General features: G+C 50.4%; 2 protein-coding genes across 5 annotated transcripts in view; both read left to right on the forward strand.

Moving 5' to 3' along the window:
• The window catches only part of BABAM1 (BRISC and BRCA1 A complex member 1), a 9490-nt gene extending 1122 nt beyond the window's left edge, over positions 1 to 8368 (forward strand). For 2 of the 4 annotated variants that reach the window (XM_012809460.2, XM_012809459.2), the window contains exons 3-10: positions 131 to 468; positions 2512 to 2570; positions 3168 to 3288; positions 3369 to 3447; positions 4068 to 4221; positions 6730 to 6859; positions 7054 to 7140; positions 7905 to 8368. In XM_012809460.2, coding sequence (XP_012664914.1) covers positions 181 to 468; positions 2512 to 2570; positions 3168 to 3288; positions 3369 to 3447; positions 4068 to 4221; positions 6730 to 6859; positions 7054 to 7140; positions 7905 to 8108 — 1122 coding nt within the window. In that variant the 5' untranslated portion in view covers positions 131 to 180 and the 3' untranslated portion in view covers positions 8109 to 8368. Of the gene's footprint in view, positions 1 to 37; positions 469 to 2511; positions 2571 to 3167; positions 3289 to 3368; positions 3448 to 4067; positions 4222 to 6729; positions 6860 to 7053; positions 7141 to 7904 lie in introns of those variants that run through there. The other 2 variants (XM_023517177.1, XM_012809461.2) reach the window with 2 other exon arrangements.
• Positions 8369 to 10055: 1687 nt separating this feature from the next.
• On the forward strand, positions 10056 to 14492 carry ANKLE1 (ankyrin repeat and LEM domain containing 1). The gene is made up of 9 exons (XM_023517160.1): positions 10056 to 10071; positions 10187 to 10340; positions 10775 to 10880; positions 10987 to 11125; positions 11424 to 12170; positions 12302 to 12479; positions 13331 to 13490; positions 13594 to 13723; positions 13990 to 14492. The coding sequence occupies exons 1-9, from the start codon at positions 10056 to 10058 to the stop codon at positions 14160 to 14162; spliced, it is 1803 nt and encodes a 600-aa protein (XP_023372928.1). The 3' UTR covers positions 14163 to 14492.
• Positions 14493 to 16681: the final 2189 nt, after the last annotated feature.

Below are 16681 nucleotides of genomic sequence, written 5' to 3' on the forward strand. Positions count from 1 at the left end.
CAGTTTTTGGCCGTGTCCGGGTTTGAACCCGCCACCTCTGGTATATGGGACTGGTGCCCTACTCCTTTGAGGCACAGGTGCCGCCCCATCTTCTTTCTTAGTAACCCAGATGTTTTAAACCCCCCTAAAGGAAGGACCCTGGCTTCCCCCGTCTCTGCTCCATCCAGCTACGTAGGCGCCATGGAAGTGGCAGAGCCCAGCAGTCCTACTGAGGAGGAGGACGAGGAGGAAGAGGAGCAGTCCTCAGAGCCTCGGCCCCGCACACGCTCCAACCCTGAGGGTGCTGAGGATCGGGCACTGGGGGCCCAGGTCAGCGTGGGCAGCCGCAGTGAGGGTGAAGGTGAAGCAGCCAGTGCGGATGATGGCACGCCCAATGGTCCAGGAACTGGTTCCAAGCCCTGGCAGGTGCCTCCACCAACACCTGAGGTCCAGGTTCGGACACCCAGGGTCAACTGTCCAGAGAAGGTGGTAAGTAGGGGCTTTGAGGTGTTAGGGAACCTTGAGTTAAACACTTTTGGCTTTGTTGGTTCACTCTGCATACATTCCCTTTGTATTTCCTATGGCTGCCACAAGTTACCATAGACTTGGTGGATTATGACAACAAAAATTTATTGTCACAGGTATCACCTGCTGATACCTTGATTGAAATCAAAGTATCAGCAGGGCTGTCCTCCATTTGGAGGATCTAGGGAAGGATCCTTCCTTGCTTCTTTTCAGCATCTGGTGGCTCTGCACATTCCTTGGCTTATGGCTGCATCACTTCAACCTCTGCCATCATCCTCATATGGCCTTCATCTCTGTGTCTTTTTCTCTTCTGTCTCTAAAGATTCTTGTTATGGAATCAGGATGATCTTTCTTTTTTTTCTTTTTGAGACAGAGCCTTAAGCTGTCGCCCTGGGTAGGGTGCCGTGGTATCACAGCTCACAGCAACCTCTAACTCCTGGACTTAAGCAATTCTCTTGCCTCAGCCTCCCAAGTAGCTGGGACTACAGGCACCCGCCACAACACCTGGCTATTTTTTGGTTGTAGTTGTCATTGTTTGGCAGGCCCGGGCTGGAACGCCCAGTTCTGGTATATGTGGCTGGTGCCTTAGCCACTTGAGCTACAGGCACCGAGCCAGAATCAGGATGATCTTATCTCAAGACCTTTATTTTAGGCCAGGTACAGTGACTTGTACCTGTAATCCTAGCACTCTGGAAGGCCAAGGCTGGAGGAAAGCGTGAGCTGAGGAGTTCAAGATCAGCCTGAGTAAGAGCAAGACTCCATCTCTACTAAAGTAGCAAAATTAGCCAGGTGTCATGATGTGCACCTGTAATCCCAACTACTTGTGAGGTTGAGGCAGGAGGTTCACTTGAGCCCAGGAGTTGAAGTTGTAGTGAGTTAAGATGATGCCAGGGCAACACAGAGAATCTGTCTCAAAAATAAATGAATAAATAAATATGTAAAACCCTTTACCTTAATTATATCTGTAAGGGCCCTGGATCCGAATAAGGCCACATTCTGAGGTTCTGGGTGGATATATCTTTTGAGCCACAGTTCAACCCACTATGTCCTCATATGTGTTTCTTTTTTTTGAGACATTTTCTCAAGCTGTCACCCTGGGTAGAGTGCTGTGGTGTCACAGCTCACAGCAACCCCAAACTCTTGGGCTTAAGCAATTCTCTTGCCTCAGCCTCCCAAGTACTTGGACTACAGGTTCCTGCCACAATACCTGGCTATTTTTTCTTTTTCTTTTTTTTTTTTTGAGACAGAGTCCTATTATGTTGCCCTTGGTAGAGTGCTGTGGTATCACAGCTCACAGCAACCTCAAACTCTTGGGCTTAAGTGATTTTCTTGCTTCAGACTCCCAAGTAGCTGGGACTACAGATGCCCACCACAATGCCCAGCTATTTTTGTTGCAGTTGTCATTCTTGTTTTAGCTGGCCTGGGCCAGGTTCAAACCCGCCAGCCTTGGTGTATGTGGCCAGCACCCTACCCTCTGAGCTATGTATGCTGCTCTCATTTCTGTGTTTATTTGTCAAACGTTTCCTAATTTTTTTGTTTTCTTACTGACCTGGACTCCAAGTCCAGTATTCTTTCCCTTGATCCACTGCCTTCCAAGGTTGATGCGTTGGCTGAGAATTAAAGGTCACCATACTGCCTTTTCAGGGCTGTTTTCAAAAGGGCAAGTGAGGCTTGGCACCTGTAGCTCAGCAGCTAGGGCACCGGCCACATACACTGAGGCTGGCGGGTTCAAACCCTGTCCAGACCTGCCAAACAACAATGACGACAACAACAAAAAAAGCTGGGCATTGTGGCGGGCCCCTGTAGTCCCTGCTACTTGGGAGGCTGAGGCAAGAGAATCACTTAAGCCCAAGAGTTTGAGATTGGTGTGAGCTACGACGCCACAACACTCGACCAAGGGTAACATAGTGAGACTCTCTCAAAAAAAAAAAAAAAAAAGAAAAAAGGCCAATGAATGGTGAGTGGCTGACATTAAAGTTAAAGCATCCATCTTCTACTTCCTTGCAGATCATCTGCCTGGACCTGTCAGAGGAAATGTCATTACCAAAGCTTGAGTCATTCAATGGGTAAGAAGGACATTTGGGGGGCATTTTGGGTAAGGCCAGCCCCAAATATGGGGCCTTCACTCTAAGACTCACACCAGCTTGGTATGGCAGTATCAGGGAGTAGGACCAACTGGTAATGATATTGCTATGACCCATCACAACTCTGTTCACCACAGTGGCTTGGAGACTGTGAGAAGCAAAATGACTCACGCATGGCCTTATAGCAGTCAAGCAGAGGCAGCTCAGACCCACACCTGGAAGATCCTGAAACCCTTGCCTAGAACCATGTGCTCCCTCCCAAGAGAGGCTTTTGCTCTCTGGGTCTCTGTAGGGTCAAGCAGCAGGGCCTGGATGGGGCTTGAAGGGCTCTTGAGAGATGCTAAGAAGGAGGCCTCTTTCCCCTCACTGGTACCCATGACTGCACATGGATGAGGGAAGTTACAACAGGATCTCCAGAAGGACACATTTGGAAAGGGCAAGAGCTCAGAGGTTTGTGGCTAGGCTCTGCCACCCTGCTGATGTGTGACCAGAGCCTCCAGAACCTTATTTGAAGGCTGGTAGAGCTCCTCAGGGATGGATGAGTGAGGGGACCTTAACTCCCCTTCTCTGCCTCCCCAGCTCTAAAACCAATGCTCTCAACGTCTCCCAGAAGATGATCGAGATGTTCGTGCGGACAAAACATAAGATTGACAAGAGCCATGAGTTTGCTCTGGTAGTGGTGAACGATGACACGGCCTGGGTGAGTCTGAGGCAGGTGTTGCCTGCAGCGGAGTCCCCTGGGGACTGTGGAACCCTGCTGAGGCCTGTGCTTCTTTACAGCTCTCTGGCCTGACTTCTGACCCCCGTGAGCTCTGCAGCTGCCTCTATGATCTGGAAACGGCCTCTTGTTCTACCTTTAGTATCCTTCCTGGCAGGGGCACCCTGTGGTTTGGGGCTGGCCTGGAAAACCTGAGCCATGGAGAGGGTCAGCTCAAGTTTATGGCATGTCTGAGCTCCACCGTAATGGACAAGTCATCTCCCTGATCCTTAGTTTCTCCTTCTATCCCATGGGAAGCATAAAACTGCTTTGCCTACCCCACAGAGTGTTATGAAAACAAAGTAATAATTAATACAGAAGCAGCGGCAGCTGAATTGGACTCAGGATGAGTAAAATGCACCCACATGGGGAGCACATGACAGGGCCAGGTATATGCTGTGCTGGCCCTGTGCTCAGTGCTCAATAGATGGTAATGTGTGACTGAAATCACAATTGCTGCTGCAGCCCTTTGAACTTGGGCACACCCTGTTTTGTGCTAATTTGACTATTAAAGGCTCATGTGTAGCCCTAAACTTAAATAGAATGTGATTCCTGTGAGTTAAAAAAAAAAAAAAAAAGGCAAACTCTAGTGAATATTAGGGAGGGAGAGACAGGAACATTGTGGTCCTTTCATTGTGAATAGAGTGGCCCCAGTTCTGAAGGAAAGGGGAACTTTGAATTATTGTCCACTGCCAAGCTTGTTTTGTGATCTATGCTGAAAGAAAACAGATTCAGAGAGGGCCAGCAACTTGGCCAGGGTCACGCTGTGCTTGCTGAGGTATCTGGGTCCTGCTGCCTGTCCCTGCCCCACCTGTGCTGTGCCACTGCCATCTCCTTAGCATCACCAACAGATCTGGAAGGTCTCTTCAGCCTCATGTAAGTCCCCGGTGGGGAAATTCTTGTTCACCTTTTAAGGGAAGGATCACTTTTGGAGAAGAGTTATGTGCTGCTCAGAAATAATCCAGGGAGCCCTGGCCAAGCACAATGGCTCCTGGCTCTTATCCTGGCACATTGAAAGGCTAAGGCAGGAGGACTGCTTGAATCCAGGAGCTTGAGGTTGCAGTAAGCTATGATGATCATGCCAATGTATTCTAGGCTGGGCGACAGAGCAGAGACCCTGTCTCAAACAGAAACAATCTAGGGAGCTCTAAAGCTTCCTTGCTACTACCCTGTTCCTGAAACAATTGCTTATTTGTCTGTCTGGGAGCATTTTCTGCAAAAGACGTACTTCCCAGAATCTCTCCCCAACATTATTCCTGTGACTATCCCATGGACCTTTAGTCTCATTATTTTAACCCAGGGGTTAGTGAACAGTTTCTGTAAAGGGCCAGATAGTAAATATTTTTGGTTGTTTGAGCTACAGGGTCTCTTGCGGTGATTGAACTCAACTGTTGAATGGGCATGGCTATGTGCCTGTATTGGCACAAAACTGTATTGTTTTGTTTATGGGCACTGAAATTTGTATTTTTTATTATTTCCATGTGTCATGAAATATGATTCTTCTTTTAGTGTTTTGTGACTAGTTCAAAATGTAAAAACTGGCTTGGTGCCCATAGCTCAGTGGTTAGGGCACTGGCCACGTACACTGAGGCTGGTGGGTTCAACCTCAGCCCTGGCCTGCCAAACAACAATGACAACTATAGCAAAAAAATAGCCAGGCGTTGTGGCGAGTGCCTGTAGTCCCAGCTACTTGGGAGGCTGAGGCAAGAGAATTGCTTAAGCCAGTGGTTCTTAACCTTTCTAATGCCACGGCCCTTTAATATAGTTCTTGTGGGTTATGACCCACAGATTGAGAACCACTGGCTTAAGCTCAAAGAGTTTGAGGTTGCTGTGAGCTGTGATGCCACAGCACTCTACTGAGGATGACATAGTGAGACTCTATTTCAAAAAAAAAAAAAGAAAAGGAAAGAAAAGTAAAAACTGTACTTTCCCAGTTAATTGACCCTGTTTATTTCTCCTGGTACCAGGACTGATAATGCTACAGAAAGTTCTGCGCATATAGGGGGAAGAGGCCACATGTTCACTTTACTTTGAGCTCTTTTATTCATTTTCAATCCATTTGACATTGTTTCAGGGATTTTTCTATTTGGGGTCTTTGGCTGTTTTTTGTTTTTTAATGTTTATAGCAGCTTTATTCATTTGTTTTTTTTTTTGCTTTTTAAAAAATTTTTATTAAATCATAGCTGTGTACATTAATACAGTCATGGGGTATAGTGTGCTGGTTTTATATACAATTTGAAATATTTTCATCAAACTGGTTAACATAGCCTTCATGGCATTTTCTTAGTTACTGTGTTAAGACATTTATGTTCTACGTTTAAAAAGATTCACATGTACCCTTGTAAGATGAACCATAGGTGTGGTCCCACCAATCACTCTCCATCCTTTGGCTGTTTTTATGGGATTGTTTTTTTTTTTTCCTTTTTTTGAGACAAGTCTTATTGCAACCTGAAACTCTTGGGCTTAAGTGATCCTCCTTCCTCAGCTTCTCTAGTAGCTGAGACTATAAGTGCTTGCCACAGTGCCCAGCTAATTTTTCTATTTTTTGTAGAGATAGGTTTGCACTCTTTCTCACACTGGTTTCAAGCTTCTAGCTGCAAGCAATTCTCTTGTCTCAGCCTCCCAGAGTGCTGGGACTACAGGTGTGAGCCACTGTAGCTGGCCAGGATATAGGCTTCTTTCTTGTTAATCAGATTTGATTTTTACTTACTAAAGGACTGCCTAGTGCCCTTTGCCCATGAGATCAGCTGTGGCTGATCAAGGAAATGTGTACTAACTTAGTACATAAGATTTGTTTTTTTTTTTTTTTTTTGTAGAGACAGAGTCTCACTTTTTCGCCCTCGGTAGAGTGCAGTGGAGTCACTCCAGCAACCTCTAACTCCTGGGCTTAGGCGATTCTTCTGCCTCAGCCTCCCAAGTAGCTGGGACTACAGGCCCCTGCCACAATGCCCGGCTATTTTTTGTTGCAGTTTGGCCAGGGCTGGGTTTGAACCCACCACCCTCGGTATATGGGGCCGGCGCCCTACTCACTGAGCCACAGGTGCCTCCCAGTACATAAGATTTGGAGCTCCCTGTCAGGTGGGGAGGGATGTGCTACTTGGCAGGTCCAACTCAGGTCATGGATGGTAGTCAGAGCAGGCTCCAACCCCAGGGTCAGTGAAGCATCCTTGTTGGTGCAGAAGGAGCTGGTCAAAGGGGCGAGGCTAGTGAGGTACTCAGGGTAGAGCAAATAGCATATGAGAAGGCTCAGAGGCAGCAGTGAATTCTGGAGGTGTTGGGTGGAGCCCACATATCAAGTGACAAGGTAGGCTTTTTCCAAGGATGACAAAAGGGTGTGAGACCCCAAGAGCATGCTCTGACCTATCACCTCTCCCGGCTATGCAGCCAGCAGAAGACAGAGCTGCCTGTTACAGAGAATGTACAGACAATTCCACCTCCATATGTGGTCCGCACCATCCTTGTCTACAGCCGTCCACCATGTCAGCCCCAGTTCTCCTTGACAGAGCCCATGAAGGTGAGTGAGGTTTGGGCAAGGGAGGGATGCCTGCAGCCATCAGGATGGTGGTTAGCTACTAGGAAGGACTTAGCAACGACAAGGGCAGGGGTTTCTAGAGGCAGATTCTTAGGCTGTTAAGGCAGAACCTTGGGAACTGTGGGGCTTGGGGTTACTCAAGCCCCAAAGGTTAATGTTCTTTTCTTTCTCTGTAGAAAATGTTCCAGTGCCCATATTTTTTCTTTGATGTTGTTTACATCCACAATGATGCTGATGAAAAGGAGGAGGAGATGAGTTGGAAGGTAAGAGGCTGTAGCAGGTGGTTGTGGGTGGGATATCCGTCTCAGAACCAGTCTGTCCTGGGCTTTTGGATCTCTTCCTCCATTTGGAATCCCTGGCTCAGCTGGGTCAGGGTCAAATTCATGCATTCAACAACCATTTCCCACATGTCTGCTGTGAGCTAGTGACTTAAGAGGTGGGAGCCATTTGAGCAATGGCCCAGGGAGCATGTTGGCTCCTGCCTGCCTCATCTTCAACATCCTCTGCTTCTCTTTCTTCCTGCCTTTGCCCTTGTTGTACCCTCTGCTTGAAGTACCCTTCCCTGCCTCCACAAGCTCTACTGGTCTTTCACATCCTAGTCCCAGACTTACTGTGAGGCCTGGATTGGCCACTTCTCTGAGCCTAAGTTTACCCAAGTGTGAACAGGGGAAATTGAGACCAGCTTCTACTCATACTTCAGTGCCCAAATCAAACATCTCTCCTATGAGAAGCTTTCTCTCCTTCTCAGAAAAGATCAGCCATGTGGCAGGGGATGTGTTTGCATTCAACTGTGTCTCTCTATGTTGGAAGCTCTTAGAGGCCAGGACTGAGATCTTTTGTGGGTCCCTGATGCTGAATGGGTGGCAGGGAATATGTGCTGAATGTGTGAATGTTTTCTGCTTGGCAAACTCTTCTTCACATTTTAGGACCCATTCCAGATATTCACTTCCTTTTAGAAGCCCTTGAGGGTTAGGGAGGGCCTATTGAGGATACCCTCCAGCCCGAACAGCTCTTACCGGTCCCCCAGGACATGTTTGCCTTCATGGGAAGCCTGGATACCAAGGGTACCAGCTACAAGTATGAGGTTGCCCTGGCTGGGCCAGCACTGGAGTTGCACAACTGCATGGCGAAACTGTTGGCTCACCCACTGCAGCGGCCCTGCCAGAGCCATGCCTCCTATAGCCTGCTGGAGGAGGAGGATGAAACCACTGAGGTCGAGGCCACTGTCTGAACCATTAGAGTTCATCTTAACCTCTTTGTATAGTGAAACCCTTGGCCCAGAGTGCTGGTTCTCAGACTGGGCTCTGTGGGACCCCTGGGAGGAAACCCAGGATTCCAGGAGGTGCCCCAGGAATTCTAGGCAGCCACCCCTCCACCCCATGTTTCCCAACCCACACCCACTCCTGGTTTGTGAGTTGTAATTTTTGTTCTTTCTTGTGTGTTTTTTGTCGTCAAAATAAACTGAGTATTGCTAACCCACGTCCACAACAATCACTTTGTGTTATTGAAATCATTTTGGTTCCAAGTGGCAGCCACTGCTGCCAAAGGTGACTATCTTTTCTTGTGGATGAAAACCTAAGGCTGCATCTTCATGCTTGGCAGGATCCAGGTGCTAGGACATTATTTTCAGTGAGAAGGGCTGTAATATCCTGCATGGTTGATGATTAGTGTGCCCTGCTTTCTCTCTACCCCATGGAAAGGGTTGATATAGCTCTGACAATTCCCCAAGCTCCAATCCAGGTGAAGCGAAGGCTCTCTCATTGCCTTTATGTGATTGGACCTGTCTCAGTCATGTGACCTCTTGAGCCAATCACAGGCCAGTGATTCCCCCCTTGGCCAGGCCTGGGTCAAGTCTCCCTGTCGCGGAAGACTAACAGCTCCATCAGGAAATACAAGAGGGCCCCAATTCAACCATCTTATTGGATAATGAGCAATGGTGCAAAAAAGCTTACTAGCTAGACTTTTCTCAGTTTCATATAAAACAAAAATAGCTTTATTGAGCAACTCCTTTTCCTCCCTATGAGCATATATTCTGGGAGCATATTCACCCTACTGGGTGTCGGCCCTGTGCTGAAACACCTTTTCAATCTTCACACATGGCTCGGCGCCTGTGGCTCAAGCGGATAAGGCGCCAGCCACATACACCTAAGGTGGCGGGTTCGAATCCCCAGCCCGGGCCCGCCAAACAACAATGATGGCTGCAACCAAAAAAATGGCCAGGCGTTGTGGTGGGCGCCTGTAGTCCCAGCTACTTGGGAGGCTGAGGCAGGAGACTCGCTTGAGCCCAGGAGCTGGAGGTTGCTGTGAGCTGTAATGCCATGGCACTCTACCCAGGGGGATAGCTTGAGGCTCCGTCTCAAAAAAAAAAAAAAAAAAAATCTTCACACATGCCTCCTTAGGAGCCTGCCATTTTGCAGATGGGGAAACATTTTTTTTTTGGTAGAGACAGAGTCTCACTTTGTCACCCTCGGTAGAGTGCCGTGGCGTCACACAGCTAACTGGGACCTTCAACTCCTGGGCTTAAGTGATTCTCTTGCCTCAGCTTCCAGAGTAGCTGGGACTACAGGCGCCCGCCACAACGCCCGGCTTTTTAGTTGCAGTTCGGCCGGGGCCAGGTTTGAACCCTCCACCCTCGTTATATGGGGCCGTCGCCCTACTCACTGAGCCATAGGCACCGCCCCGCAGATGGGGAAACTTAAAAGTAATGGACTCCCAATTCTACTGGACAGAACATGAGCAATGCAGAACAGGGGCCTCACATGGTAACAGGGCTATGTGCTCTACTGGATCCCTCGGCAGAGGATTCTGGGGACTTAATGCCTTGTGGACACTCCCAGGTCCCCTAATCATAGTTTCACCACCTCCATCTGTGCGCGTTCCCGTTTCCTCAGTTTTGAGACGAGATAATGGCACACCCAGAGGCCTTTCCTGGCCCTGGCACTTATCAGGTGTCCCAGGCCTTGCCTGAAAACTCAGCGTTGGCCAGACCGGGCACTGAAACTCCCGAACCGCTATGTGGGAGCCGACGCACCGCCGAGTCATTCTGGCTGGGGATCCTGCACTGCACACTGTAGCGGCTTCCCTTGCAGAGGGGCGGGGCGGCGCGTGCGCAAGAAGTCGCCGCGGGAAGTTGGAAATTGCCTGGCTGGGACTTAGAAGCCTTTGGCTCTGTCTGCACATGGGCGCGGCGGCGGGTCTGGCGCGACGGCTGCGGGCTGCGTTGCGGGAGGAGGAGCCGCGGTGAGGGCGGGGCCCGTGGGCCAGGGGGCGGGGCGGTGGTCGGCGTCCACTCTGACCTTCGGTTCTCAGGGCGGTGGAGGACTTGGCTGCGCCGCGGTGCGGACCCCAACATGGTGCTCGTCGACGGCGCGGCGGCCATACACTTGGCTGCCAGAGCCCGGTACCCTCGCGGCCTCTGCTGCCTCCGGGCCCTGCTGCGAGGAGGCGGGGACCCCAACGCTCGGTGAGGCGGGTCCTGGGCCCGGGACTGGGGTCTCCCGGAGCCTATTTCTGGTAGTCCGGGAGCGGGCAACAATGGTCCGGTGGCGGGGCTTCGGCCTGAGGCAGGGACTTGGAGAGGGAGCCTGGAGGTACAGGGCAGGGTCTAGGGCTGTAGGGTGGCGCTAGGGTTTCAAGTCGAGGGCGCGGGATGGGGTAGAGCCCGCTCCAAAGTGGGGATTAAGGATTCGGATCTTGAAGTGGGTGTGGAATTTCTGGGGTCAGACACCAGAGGTTTGGGTCCCAGCCCGAGGGCATAGGATCTAGGTTCCCAGGGCAGTTTTCAGGCTTGAGGGCGGATATGGGGGGAGGAGCCGAGGTCGAGGCTCCGCGTTGGCGAGCGGCAATCGGGGTTCCTGGTCCGAAGCAGACTCTTTAGTGACTCCTCCTACACTTCAGATCTGCAGAGGCGCTGACTCCGCTGCATGTGGCAGCTGCCTGGGGCTGTCTCCGTAGTCTGGAACTGTTACTCAGCCTAGGAGCGGACCCGGCGCTGCGCGATCAGGTAGGGGGCCCTGCACTGCGAAGACCTGGCGAACACAGAGGGAAGGAGGGAAGGAGGCATAGAGCGCGAGGACCTCACGCGCCCCCTGCCGACTGCGGTTCTGCAGGACGGACTCCGGCCTCTGGACCTGGCGGTGCAGCAGGGGCACATGGACTGCGCTCGTGTCCTTCGGCAAATAGACACGCGGACCAGGTTCAGGACCTGGACAGAGGCAGAGACCCAAGAGCCTGAACCAGAGTCTGGCAGTGAGTAGGAGCTGCGTGGCTGTGGGGGCTTGACTTCTGAACCAGTCTCTGACATCCACTGGTCTCTTGGTGTTGTCTCTGGGTGTTGCTCCTGTTCCCAGTTGTTTCCCAGGGTCTTTGGCACCCATTGTCTCCCGCCAGTTCTGACTGTCTCACAGCCACAGTTTGTGGCTGCCTGTCTGTGCCTCTGACACTCCCTTCTAGCAATTCCAATCTTCTCTTTCTGTCTGATCCGATTCCTGTCTCTGTGCTCTCTTTTTACATCCCCTCTGACCACTTCATTCATTTCCATGCCTAGGACACTCCCGACCTCCTGATGTGACATTGGACACAGCACTCCAGACCCAACTGGGCAGAGATGATGGCAGTGACATGGGCCTGGAGGCTGGTTTGGGATCCCCCAACCTCCCTGCTGCTCTTGAGACTACACACAAGGATAGGAGCTCAGTTTCCCCACTAGGAAGCCAGGACTGCAGCTCAGATGCCTCCTTCATCACTGCTGTTGAAGTCTCTGGAGGCGAGGACCTAGCCGTGGATACGTCCCTCTGGACTGGGTCAGTGCCCCAGAACAGGCAGAGACTCCTGACTGGTGTTAGTCCCACCCAGGGGGCACCAAAATCTCCAGGTGCCCTGCAGCTGGCACATGGAGCCATAACTGCATGCAAGGAGGAAGAACTGAATGCCCATCTGCAGGCCTTGACTCTGATGTCATCAGATTCTGCCAGCTTCCCGTCCTCTTCCGCGTCCCTTCTTGATGGAAGCCTAGCTCATAGTCCCCAGCGGACACCGCCCCCTAGATCCTGTGACCTCCATGTCCAGACAGATGACCAGGCATCTCTTGATAGTGATGTGGCCACCCTCTGGCTGACAGAGGATGAGGCAAGCTTCACAGGCAACAGGGACCCTGTTTGCTCTTGCTGGCATCTGCCAGTCTCCACCGTATCTGACCTGGAGCTGCCACAGAGAACTCGAGCTCTTCATGAGAGTCCTGGCCCCATCATGCCCTTTGCCCTACGACAGCTAGAAGACTCCCAGGAAGCTCCTGGTTAGTCTCTCCTGAGTATCTAGAGTTCAGGAATCTCCAGGAGTCCCCAGAGACCCCAGCTCTCAGTTCCACTTCTCATCTCTGAGAGTCATCTCATCCTTTATCTCCCTTGACTCAGTTTCTCCTTCCAGGCCCAGACTTCTCAGGGCACAGCCCAGAACTGGCTGAGGCCCTGAGGACGGGGAGGATCCCTCATGTCCAGGCAGATGAAGATGCACTTACCCAGCAGTTTGAGCAGCTAGATCCCAGCAGGAAGTGGCGAGAGGGAGTCACAAAGTCTAGTTTTACATATCTGCTACTAGACCCCAGGTATGCAGGGCAGGAAAGACCCAGAAATGTGAGCTAGTAAATTTGGGAGTTGATTCTTATTTCGTGTGTGTTCTTAGGAAAAGGGCTGGCCATCTGTGATCATCAGCTTTATAAAAGGTAGTTGGACATAATTCAAGCTGCTAAGTGGGTGGCTAGGGAGCAGCCACCCACTTCTGGCCCCATAAAGTGGGTGTCACTGGACATGGGTTCAAGTTGTTTTGTGACTTTGGGACTGTCTCTGGGACCACTCTTGTCACTTATCCCTTTTTGACTTTTTTTTAGACAGAGTCTCATTTTGTCTCCCTCGGTAGAGTGCCATGGTGTCATAGCTCATAGCAACCTCAAATTCCTGGGCTCAAGCTATTCTCTTGTCTCAAGCCTCCCAAGTAGCTTGGACTACAGGCACCCACTACAATACCTGGCTATTTTTTTTTTAATTGAGACAGTCTCACTTTGTCACCCTCCATAGAGTGCCATGGCATCACAGCTCACAGCAACCACAAACTCTTGGGCTTAAGCAATTCTCTTGCCTCAGCCTTCCAAGTAGCTGGGACTATAGGTGCCTACCACAATGCCCTGCTATTTTTTGGTTGCAGTTGTCGTTTAGCAGGCCCAGGCTAGGCTCTAACCTGCCAGTTTTGGGTGGCTGGTGCCCTACTTCCTGAGCTATGGGTGCTGAACCTGGCTTTTTTTTTTTTTTTTTAGAGATGGGATCTTGCTCTGGCTCAAGCTGGTCTTGAGCCTGTGAGCTCAGGGAATCCACCTGCCTTGGCTTCCCAGAATGCTAGGATTACAGGTGCGAGCCACCATGCACGGCCACTTACCCTTTTTGAATCACCCCCTTCAACCAGGGAGACTCAGGACCTGCCTGCCCGAGCCTTCTCACTGACCCCCGTCAAGTGTCTTCAGACTTTTGTCCGTGCCATCTTCTATGTGGGCAAAGGGACACGGGCCCGGCCATATGTCCATCTCCGGGAGGCCCTTGGCCATCATGGACAGTCAGGAAAACAGGTATCAGGACAAGGGTCAGAGACGTGCAGGGGCATTCAGGCCATAGACATGTACAGGAAGAGGATTATGGGGCCAACTGCTGACTCTGCCCTGGGTCTCCCAGGTCTGCCCCAAGGTGCGCCGGATCTTGGACATCTGGGCCAGTGGTTGTGGTGTCATCTCCCTGCATTGCTTTCAGCATGTGGTTGCTGTGGAAGCTTATACACGGGAAGCCTGTCTTGTGGATGCCCTAGGTAGGTGCCTGGCATGTGGGATGAGGGAGGTCACATGAGAAGCATTTAATCTACCATTTCCTGTACCCCTTCCCTCTCAGGATTGTTCATATATTCAGTGAGCAGTTATTGAGCACCAACTCCCTATCTGCATGTGCATATATTTTGCTCCATTAGTTTATCCCTGGGCAATACACAGTGGGTTCACTGTTGGATACTTCTGCTGATACTTCTGCTTGGAGGTATCCCCAAGGCTGTCCATTTGATACCACCTCCAATCTCTCTAGGAATTCAGATGCTGACCAACCAGAAACAAGGGCACTACTATGGAGTAGTGGCAAGCTGGCCACCCACTCGGCGTCGGCGCTTGGGGGTGCATCTGTTGCACCGTGCCCTCCTTGTCTTCTTGGCTGAAGGCGAGCGAGAGCTACGTCCTCAAGACATCCAGGCCCATGGCTGAGTTCTGGGGAATCAGTCATCCAGCCTAGGTAGAGATCAGGGTGTTTGAATGTCCCGGTTTCCCATCTCTGGTTTCAGAAGGCACAGGCATGTGTGTATATGTGTGTGTGTGTGTGTGAAACACCAGGGCAGATCTCCCCTTAGCTTGAAAGAGGACTTTATTACAGATGGTACTACTAGAGAGGTAGAGAGCACCCCATCCTAAGAGTGAGCCAAGTGGGGAACCAGAACGTGCTTTGAAATACTCCAGGGCTGGCTCGGCGCCTGTGGCTCAAGTGGCTAAGGCGCCAGCCACATACACCTAAGGTGGTGGGTTTGAATCCAGCCCGGTCCCGCCAAACAACAATGAAGGCTGCAACCAAAAAAAATAGTCAGGCGTTGTGGCAGGCACCTGTGGTCCCAGCTACTTGGGAGGCTGAGGCAGGAGACTTGCTTGAGCCCAGGAGTTGGAGGTTACTGTGAGCTGTGATTGTACAGCACTTTACCCAGGGGGACAGCTTGAGGCTCTGTCTCAAAAAAAAAAAAAAAAAAATTCAAAAAAAAATACTCCAATGCTTTGGAGATTTTGTCCTATCTTTGTGGACACAGGCACCCACATTACATGTTGGACACTTAGGGTATCTGTCTAGCTCAAGAGCTACTTGCCAACCATAGGATCTCCATCCACAGTTTATCTTAGTGAGCCTCAGTGTCCTCAGCTGTACAATGGGGGCAGGGAGAGATCCTATCTCAGGGAGTCATTGTAGGAATTAAATGAGGTCATGTGGATAAAGTGTGTGGCTCAGAGACTACTACTGAGGCCCAGGTGGAAAATCTCCAGAGGGAAGGGGAGATGGGCAGGGATCTCCAGTAACCACAGTGTGGTGATGTATAGGCAGGGCCAGGGAGGTTAAGGGAGTTAATGTAAGAGACCAGCTCTTTCTGGAATTGCTGTGCAACCGTAGCCTCCTGGTGTTGCTTCTCTGAATCTGTTTCTTCCATTATAAAATGGGATTAACAGGCCAGGCATAGCTCATGCTCGTTATCCTAGCACTTCCAGAGGCTGAGGTAGGAGGATGTTTGAGGCCAAGAGTTGTAGGTCAGCCTGGGCAACATAGTAAGGGCCTGTCTCTTAAAAAATTAATAACCACAGTTCCAGGTGATGCTGTGTGACTTCAGACTATTCATATCATATGTTCAAAGAACTTCAGTAAAGGACAAGCCACCATTCTGGTGAGATGTGGCTGCTGTGATTTATGGGCTAGTTTTGTGAGGGTGATAGTAGTGGTGGTGATGGGTGTCTTCTTTTTTCATTTTGACACAGATTTTCTCATCATCATCCCTAATAGAGTGCCGTGGTGTCACAGTTCACAGCAACCTCAAACTCCTGGGCTCAAGTGATCCTCTTGCCTCAGTCTCCCAAGTAGTTGGGACTATAGGCTTCCACCACAATGTCTGGCTATTTTTAGAGGCAGGGTCTTAGTCTTGTTCAGGCTGGTCTTGAACTCCTGAGCTCAGGTGATCCACCTACCTCAGCCTCCCAGAGTGCTGGGATTACAGGGGTGAGCCACTGCACCTGATTGCTTCTTCAAAGGGCCCAGTGAGTTTAAACAATTGCAAACCAGTTGGGAAGGGAGCCATCAGAGACATGCCAAAACAAACTGTCTTTGACTGCCCCCTACTTGTATGGGATTTTTTTTTAGGTGAAATAACAGTATTGTGATTATGGTAAACAAATTTTTAAGAGTCCTTATGGCTTAAAGCAGTTTATCCCCCGGATTGTTCTCTGGGGAGGGGCTGTCCTGGGCCCTACAGGGTACTGAGCTGTGTCCCTAACCCTACTCACCCCATTCAAGGGGTACTTTCCTGGTGTGACAATCACAGATGTCCCTGGACATCACCCCACGTCCCCTAGTTGGGGAGGTGGGGCGCATAACTGCCCTGTTTTTTTGTTTTTATTCTTTTTTATTTTTTTGAGACAGAGTCTCACTTTGTCCCCCTTGGTAGAGTGCCAGAGTGCTGTGGCGTCATAGCTTACCTCAACATCAAACTCTTGGGCTTAAGTGATTTCTCTTGCCTCAGCCTTCTAAGCTTCTGGGACTTACAAGGCTCCTGCCACAACTCCTGGCTATTTTTTTGTTGCAGTTTAGCTGGCCTGGGCTGGGTTCAAACCTGCCAGCCTCAGTGTATGTGGCCTGTGCCATAACCACTGTACTACCAGCACTGAGCCAGGTATGGGACTTTTTAAGGATTTAGAGAAATCCACTACTTCGTTGGCTTCATTATCTGCCTGTCTTTATGGCTCAGCCAACCAAGTCCCACAGAGGGTGGGCTGTGACTTGGGCAGAGACTCCACATGCCTGGGGTTCCTCTGGGGCCCTCCTGGGGAAAAGGCTAGAGTTGTAATTAGAGGCACAGCCTTTGGAATGGGTTTGGGCTCTACCACTTGTAAGAGAGCCAATAAAAAAATCTCTCTATGCTTCTGTTTCTTCTTTTTATTTTTATTTCTTTAAGAGACAGAGTCTCATTTTTTTTTTTTTT

This window comes from Otolemur garnettii, unplaced genomic scaffold (genome assembly GCF_000181295.1).
Source record: "Otolemur garnettii isolate 467f Iridium unplaced genomic scaffold, OtoGar3 scaffold00105, whole genome shotgun sequence".
In the NCBI taxonomy this organism is placed as follows: Eukaryota; Metazoa; Chordata; class Mammalia; order Primates; family Galagidae; genus Otolemur; species Otolemur garnettii.